The sequence below is a fragment of the Neltuma alba genome, unplaced genomic scaffold (assembly GCF_004799145.2).
Source record: "Neltuma alba isolate B1F8T4 unplaced genomic scaffold, ASM479914v2 tig00012206_pilon, whole genome shotgun sequence".
Classification (NCBI taxonomy): domain Eukaryota; kingdom Viridiplantae; phylum Streptophyta; class Magnoliopsida; order Fabales; family Fabaceae; genus Neltuma; species Neltuma alba.
This window is the reverse complement of record NW_021636742.1, coordinates 398,112-406,111: the sequence shown is the minus strand read 5'-3', so window position 1 is coordinate 406,111 and position 8,000 is coordinate 398,112. Positions and strand designations below refer to the sequence as shown.

The 8,000-nt window shown below is 35.6% G+C and overlaps 1 protein-coding gene across 1 annotated transcript; it reads left to right on the top strand.

The window, feature by feature from the left end:
- Nucleotides 1-4,211: 4,211 nt before the first annotated feature.
- On the top strand, nt 4,212-5,634 carry LOC114724962 (uncharacterized). The gene is made up of 4 exons (XM_028911428.1): nt 4,212-4,380; nt 4,558-4,788; nt 4,922-5,070; nt 5,173-5,634. The coding sequence occupies exons 1-4, from the start codon at nt 4,212-4,214 to the stop codon at nt 5,632-5,634; spliced, it is 1,011 nt and encodes a 336-aa protein (XP_028767261.1).
- Nucleotides 5,635-8,000: the final 2,366 nt, after the last annotated feature.

Here is an 8,000-nt window from a genome sequence, read left to right as displayed (position 1 = left end):
TAATAAAACTCGCATGCATAACAACACGTGATATCAAGACTGGTTCAAATTAGAATTATAGGACATTATATGATATATATCACATTGTAATCATGCAACAATAGTATCGCGAGATTATCTTAATGTATATATGATATATATTGTAGCTCTCTCAATGAATAGATCATCACAAATTCATCTCAGTTTTATTTCTTTACTTTCTTTTTCTTTTTCTCAGTGCACTTTTGATCTATCTCAGTAAGATTGCTCAAACTGCTTGACATTAGCTATTTCAGAAGTTCCAAGTTGTTGGTCGTCTAAGATCGGTGGTAGGGTTATCAAACCCAACTACAATATTAGGTATGAGAACACCTATTTCTACAATTCCCTTCCTGAGGATTCGTCACCATAATCACCGCCTTCTCCTCCTCCTATGAACTCCACATCAACAGCTATTAATCAATTGGTTGGTCTCATCAATTGTTAATATGTATGCACTTAGAATTTTCATTTTTAGATAATAAAATCATGTATATTAAGATATATAACTTCCAGCTTTGATAATTGCAGGGTAAGCTCTATAATGGAGAAGAAGTTGCTGTGAAAAGGTTGATAAAGCCCAATTTTTATATGTTTTATCCCACATTAATTCAGAATTTAAGTGATAATTTTAAGCTTAATTGGATTTTTATGCATAATTGGATTAATTGGTTGATTTTTGGATTTTGCAGAAAAATTGAGATTTTGGATTAAAAATATAAATATTTTGTGATTTCCTTTTTTTTGACTTGGAAGTAATTTTTCTTATTTCTTTCGCAACAAGTCTCATATTTTTAGAAAGATTATTTTTAGAAAGTTTTGCACTTTCTTGCTTAATTTTTGTGCATATCTAATATTTAATTTTTGATATATATATTTTTATATTTGGATATAATCTACATTAATGGATGCACTGAAATTCTTATAGGTCAAGAAAGCATATAGGAAATCCAATGGTGCAAGATTATTTCTTGGGATTTAAACATAATCCAATGGCTAATATCAAATGGGCCAATTAATTACTAATGGGCTTGAGCTTTGGATCCATAAAAATTTTCTTTTCTCCCATCAAAATAATCCCTCTAGACACGCCTAGCATCACTTTTCCTTCTGTATTCATATAATTTTAATGTCAAATCCCCTCCTTCAACAATATTCCTCTAGCCGCATGCCCTCTCTCATATTTCATTGATTCCATTCCATATTCACCTAACAATTTCAATAATTTCCTCTCCTTTCTCACTACACGGTCAAATTCCCATTTACACCTCATCATTCATGGCTATGGCATCTAACAACTTTGGAGGAGGGAACATTTTGATGGCAGCTTAAGCTTGCTTGGGAGACAACTTAGGAAGAGCATGGAAGAAGCTGGAGCCTTGGGCTAACACTTGAAGACCACAGGGAAGTGATGTTCCATTTACTTTTTAATTCAAGGACTTGAAATTATTTAGTTTTAAATAATTTTAAGTTGTATTTTTGTTGAGACAATTTAGTTCTAGATTGTCATTTTTATTCTTGGATTGGATTGATATTTGGATCTTATTTGTGCTGAGATACTTGTTGGAATTTATGTTTAGAACCTTTGCATTGTTAATTGAATTTATAATTGAGTTTTCATTATAAATTTAATTATCAGTGTGGTTCAAATTGTAAAATTTGGGTTCTTTTGCCTCTTAATTGTTTGATTAAGTTGGTTGATTATCTGATCATTTAATTAGATAATTTCAAACATAATTTCTAGAATTAATTTGAATTATTTTCATTGGTTTTAATAAGTTTAATTAACCAACCTTACACTGTTATGAGTTCTCTAATGGTTTTAGTGTTTTTGAAGTTGAGGGTTTCCTTTATTTCAAGTAGGTAATTAAGTTTATTAATTCCACTCTCTTATCACCTCCCTTTGGTGTAATTAACTGATTAAGGTTATGAAGGTTAAATTCATGCAAATCCTGAGTTGTCCTATCTACCGGACCTGAAGAGAAATTTCTGAATTTTTACTTGCTAATTCTCTTTGCTTTCTGATTAATTTCCTTTATTCATCATTTTTATTTTCCTTCTAAAAAAACACCCCCCAAAAATTGCATTACATTCATTTAGGTTAATTTAATTTTCATATAGATTTTAGGACATTTGCATCTTGCATTTAGAATTAAAATTTTGCATTTTAGTTTAGGTCTATTTTATTACATTTTTCATCACCTAAATTTTTACCTAAAGAAACCCATAACTTGCTCCTTGAAAGTAATGACCTAGGTTAATCCTAAATTACAAATTAATTAGGACCTAGTTTAATTGAGTGCTTTAACGACAGAGGTATCATCAATTTTGGCGCTGTTGCCAGGGAGCAATGGTTAGACCTTAGGTTTGAGTTCTAGGTGATTTTGCATATTTTCTCTGCGTTTTTTTTTGTGCATTTTTTTTCTTTTTCATTTCACTTTGATTTGTGATAACATCTTAGTGCATGACTAGATCCTCTAGTAAAGAATTGCTTGAATTTGACCTGAGATTAAGAGGACTTTTTATCAAAGATAGAGAGCTCAAGCTAGTAATCTTATAGGAAGTGATTCTTCTGTTAAGTTAATTGCTGATTCCTCTAACTCTTCTGACTCTTCTGATTCTGACAATAGCATGGCTACCCCTACTAGGACTATCAAGGAATTGGTTTCACCTGATTTGCTTTTTCAAAATTGGTGCATTAATTATCCTGATATTAACACTGATTTTGAGTTAAAGTCTGGATTGATTCACTTACTCCCAAAATTTAATGGTCTTGCAAGTGAGGATCCATACAATCACTTGAAGACTTTTCATATGATCTGTATTGCTATGAAGCCTACTGGTGTGTCTGAGGATCAGATTAAGATGCGTGCCTTCCCACTTTCTTTGGAAAGTTCTGCAAAGAATTGTCTTCTTCGGTTACCTCCTGGATTCATTACTTCATAGGACCTGCTAAAAAAGTTATTTTGGGAAAAGCATTTCCCAGCATCTCGTACATCCTCCATCAAGAAGGATATTTGTGGTTGCCAACAAATGTCTGGGAAATCCTTATATGAGTATTATGAGCGCTTTAAATCATTGTTATCTAGTTGCCCTCACTACCAAAATTTCAGATACATTGTTGATTTAATATTTTCATGAAGGGCTCTTGCCTCTTGAGAGAGATTTACTAGATTCCGCTGCTGGAGGTGCTCTTCTTGACTTGACTGTTGAAGCTGCTTGGAGATTGATTGAAAAAAAAAGTTGAAAATACCCAACAATTTGGTACTAGGTAGCAAGTTAGAGTAAATGAAGTTGGATTGCATTCATCTTATTCTCAGTCTCGCCTTGAGAGCAAAATTGATAAGTTAGCATCTGCTATGGAGAAAATAGTTGTATTTCAGATGAAAAACTCCCAGAATATGGCTCCATCTGTGGGATCTTCTTCCCCTTTCACCCTACAAGTTGACTCTATAGCTCTAATTGGGCCACTTTGCTCTATTTGCTTTCTAGCTACTCACACTACTGACTCTTGCCCTTACCTAAATGATGGAGTTGACTCATGTAATGCAATATACCACAGTAAGCCTATGACACAAGGGGGCCAGAAATATGATCCTTACTCAAATACATACAGTTCTGGATGGCGTGACCATCCAAATCTTAAATATGGAAGTGGCCAGCCTCAACAATCACAGTTCAATCACGGTGTAAACTCTTCTAGTGTTAAAATGTTCCAACAAGTTAGGCAAACCGTGCCAAATTAACATGAGAGTTCAAAGTTAGAAGGCATGATGAAAATCCTGATTAATAAGTTTGAACAAAAGGATTTGCAACATAGCCAAGAGATTCAGAATCTTCAAACTCAGATTGGGCAGTTATCTAATGCACTTAGTAACATGCAAAGTCAAGGCTCAAGGAAGCTACCATCTCAAGTAGTAGTTAACCCTAATATTGGCACCCGGCTGAATCCTAACATTGGTGGAGTTAATGCTATATCTCTCAGAAGCAAAAATTCAATTACCTTCACAGATCCCATTACTAGCTATGCTTCAAAGGATGAGGAAGCTATCATTAAAGATTCTTCCCCTGCTTCCATATCACATGATGAGTCCACTTTATCAAAACCACATGTGGCATAGCAAAAAGAACAAGAAAAAAATGGGGAAGGGAAGAAAGTAAGCGAGCAAGTCTTACCTTTTCCTACAGGCGTGATGAGGGCTGAAAGGAAAAAGAAAGAATCTGAGATGTTTAAAGAGGTTTATGATATCTTCAAAAAAGTGGTGATCAATATTCCATTAGTTGATCTAGTTGCACAAGTGCCTAAGTATGCGAAGTTTTTGAAGGATTTGTGTACCACCAAGAGAATATTTAAGCATGACGGTAAGGTTGACTGAGGGGAAGTAGTCTCTTCTCTTTATAAGAGGCCAATGTGAGTAAAGTGCAAGGATCCTGGCCTCATACCTTGCACCATTGGTAACATTGAGTTTTTAGATGCCTTGACAGATCTAGGAGCAGCCATCAATGTCATGCCAAAATCATTTTTTAATTAACTTCAAGGTGTGGATCTTAAGCCTACAAATCTAATTGCTTCCCTTGCTGACAAACGCTGTGTAGTTCCAGAAGGAGTCTTGGAGGATGTCTTAGTGAAGGTAAAAGATCTCATATTTCCTGTAGACTTCTATGTTCTTGATATGGATGATGCTAGATTTAGGCAAAAGGGACATTCATCTTTGATTTTGGGTAGGCTATTTCTTAAGACTGCCAAGGATGTGATAGATGTGCATGCTGGTACTCTTACTATGGAATTTGTCGGTAAAATCTATTAGATTTGATGTGCTTGACTCTATGAGACATCCACCTGATAGTTGTGGTAAGATTGATGTTAGTTTTGTTGACATTATTACTAATGATGCTTTCATAGATTTTAGAGATAGTATGATAAGTAGATCATGTGATATTGTTGACTTAGATGATTCTATCTCCTGTTCATGTTCTGGAATTGGTAGTTGTGATACTTTTACTGGTATAGATATTGCTGATATTGATGTTTTCACTAATTTCATTGAGATTGTTACACACTCTAGTATTGATTCTTCTATACCTGTCCATAGACTTAGCACTTTCAGTTATTCCTCATCTAGTACTTCTATTGATTCATAAGGGCTTTCTCAGTTACTTAGTGTGATTGATGCTATAGATGCAACGAATTCATCTTCATTACTTGATTATGAGCTATTAGCTTACATTGATCATGTTCCTAATATAGAGGTCTTTGATTTTGACCCTGATGTTACTTCTGACATGAGTGCCACTGATAGCACTTCTTTTGTGAATTGTGGTGTATTACCTAATTCTTTTGCTATTACTGTTCCTACTAATGATCCCCAAGTTAGGAAAGTCTACTCTTCTGCTTGTGAGTCTTCAGTGCAGGTTTCTAGTTTGACTAACATTGATTTAAAACCCCTCATACCTTCAACTGAGGAAGCTCCCTCTTTAGAGCTAAAGCCACTTCCTGATTCGTTGAAATATGCCTATTTGGGGAAAGATGAGACATTGCCAGTGATTGTAGCTAACGACATAGCTATTGATAAAGAAATTCACCTCCTAGAGGTGCTAAAGGATGAGAGCTATTAGATGGACTCTTGTAGATATTCTTAGAATTAGCCCTAATATGTGCATGCACCGGATTTTGTTAGAGGATAGTGCCAAAGCTGTGCATCAGCTACAGAGGCGACTCAACCCATTGATTCTTAATGTGGTAAAGAAAGAGGTTTCTAAACTTCTTTCTGCAGGTATAATCTATCCCATTTCTGATAGCGAGTAGGTTAGTCCGGTTCAGGTAGTTCCGAAAAAGACTTGTATTACTATTATTCATAATGATAAAGGTGAGCTTGTTGTAACTAGAGTCCATAATAGTTGGAGGGTATGTATTGATTATAGGAAGTTGAATTCTGTGACCAGAAAAGATCATTACCCCTTTCCCTTTATAGATCAAATACTTGAAAGATTGGCTGGTACTTCCCATTATTGTTTTTTGGATGGTTTTTCGGGATATTTTCAAATTTCTATTGCACCTGAGGATCGGGATAAGACCACATTCACATGTCCATTTGGAACCTTTACATATAGACGCATGCCATTTGGATTATGTAATACACCTGGTAGTTTTCAGCGTTACATGGTCTCTATATTTTCTGATTTTCTTGAGCATTGCATGAAAGTATTTATGGATGATTTTACTATCTATGGTGATTCTTTTGATGCATGCTTAGCTAGTTTAGATAGGGTTTTGGAAAGATGCATTGAATATAATTTTGTGCTGAATTTTGAGAAATGTCATTTTATGGTTAAAAAAGGCATTGTTTTAGGACATGTTATTTCACGTGATGGTATTGAGGTTGACAAAGCCGAAATTGATATTATTTCAACTCTTCCATATCCCTCTTATGTGAAAGATGTGCGCTCTTTTCTTGGACATGTTGGATTTTACAGGCGATTCATTCAGGACTTTAGTAAAATTGCATTAGCATTGTCTCATTTGCCGTAGAAAGATGTGGGCTTTGTTTTTTATGATGCTTGCAGGTATGCTTGGGATGAGTTGAAAAAGCGACTCACTACACCTCCTATCATTCAGGCACCTAATTGGAGCCTTCCCTTTGAGCTCTTGTGTGATGCTTTTGATTATGCATTGGGTGCAGTTCTTGCTCAGAGAATAGAAAAGCAACAACATATCATAACATATGCATCAAGGACACTAGATGCCACCTTGGCTAATTACACAACCACAGAGAAAGAGCTGTTTACAATTATGTTTGGGCTTGAAAAATTTTGTTCCTACATCCTCCACACAAAAGTAACTGTCTTTACAAATAATTCAGCTATCAAGTACTTGTTCAAGAAGCTAGACTCCAAACTCCACTTGATTAGATGGGTAATGCTGATACAGAAGTTTGATATAGAGATCCGTGATAAGAGCGATACAGAGAACATGGTAGCTTATCACTTAAGTAGGATTGAGGCTCCTGTGGTAACATCTTCTTTACCCTTAGATGATTTTCCTGATAATAGACTTTGTGGAGTTGATATGACTGTTCTGTAATATGCTGACATTGCTAATTATCTGACTGCATCTGTTCTACCAACTGATATAAATAAGCATCAATTAAACAAGTTTAAGAGTGATGCTAGGTTCTATATATGGGATGATCCCTACTTGTGGCACATTTGCAATGACCAGGTTATGAGGCGATGCATTCCTAATAGTGAATTTGAATCTATCTTGATGTTTTGCCACACCCTTGCTTGTAGAGGGCACTTTAGTGCTAGGCGTACTGCTAGGAAGGTTTTGGAAAGTGGGTTATTCTCGCCTACTTTATTCCATGATGCCCACGAGTTTTGTAAGAAGTGCTCTAGGTGCCAATTTGTTGGCAATATCTCTAGGAAGCATGAGATGCCTCAACAACCTCTATTGTTCTGTGAAGTTTTTGATGTTTGGGATATTGATTTCATGGGGCCTTTTCCTACTTTATTTGGTTATGTTTACATTTTGTTTGCTATGGATTATGTCTCTAGGTGGGTTGAGGCAATCCCCACTCGTACTAACGACTCTTCTGTAGTGGTTTCTTTTGTTAGGTCTCACATTTTCTGCAGGTTTGGAATCCCAAGAGCTATCATTAGCAATCAAGGTACTCATTTTTGCAACCGAAGTATGCAGAGCTTACTTATCAAGTATGGTGTGATGTATAAGATGGCTACTCCATACCACCCTCAGACAAATGGTCAAGTGGAACTCTCGAACAAAGAAATTAAGCTCATTCTTGAAAAGACAATGCAACCTAACAGAAAGGATTGGAGCAAGAGGTTGGATGATGCACTCTGGGCATATCATATAGAATATAAAAGCCTGATTGGCATGTCTCCATATCGGATTGTCTTTAGTAAGGCTTGTTATCTACCAGTAGAGGTGGAGCACAAGGCATATTGGGCCATCAAAAGCTGCA

What these genes read in the sequence shown, in the direction of transcription:
- LOC114724962 (XM_028911428.1), top strand. Translation starts at nt 4,212, where the DNA reads ATGAGGGCTGAAAGGAAAAAGAAAGAATCTGAGATGTTTAAAGAGGTT. An exon ending in GAGAATATTTAAGCATGACG is followed by an intron (nt 4,381 to 4,557) that starts GTAAGGTTGACT and finishes ATTAACTTCAAG; the next exon opens with GTGTGGATCTTAAGCCTACA. An exon ending in TCACTAATTTCATTGAGATT is followed by an intron (nt 5,071 to 5,172) that starts GTTACACACTCT and finishes GGGCTTTCTCAG; the next exon opens with TTACTTAGTGTGATTGATGC.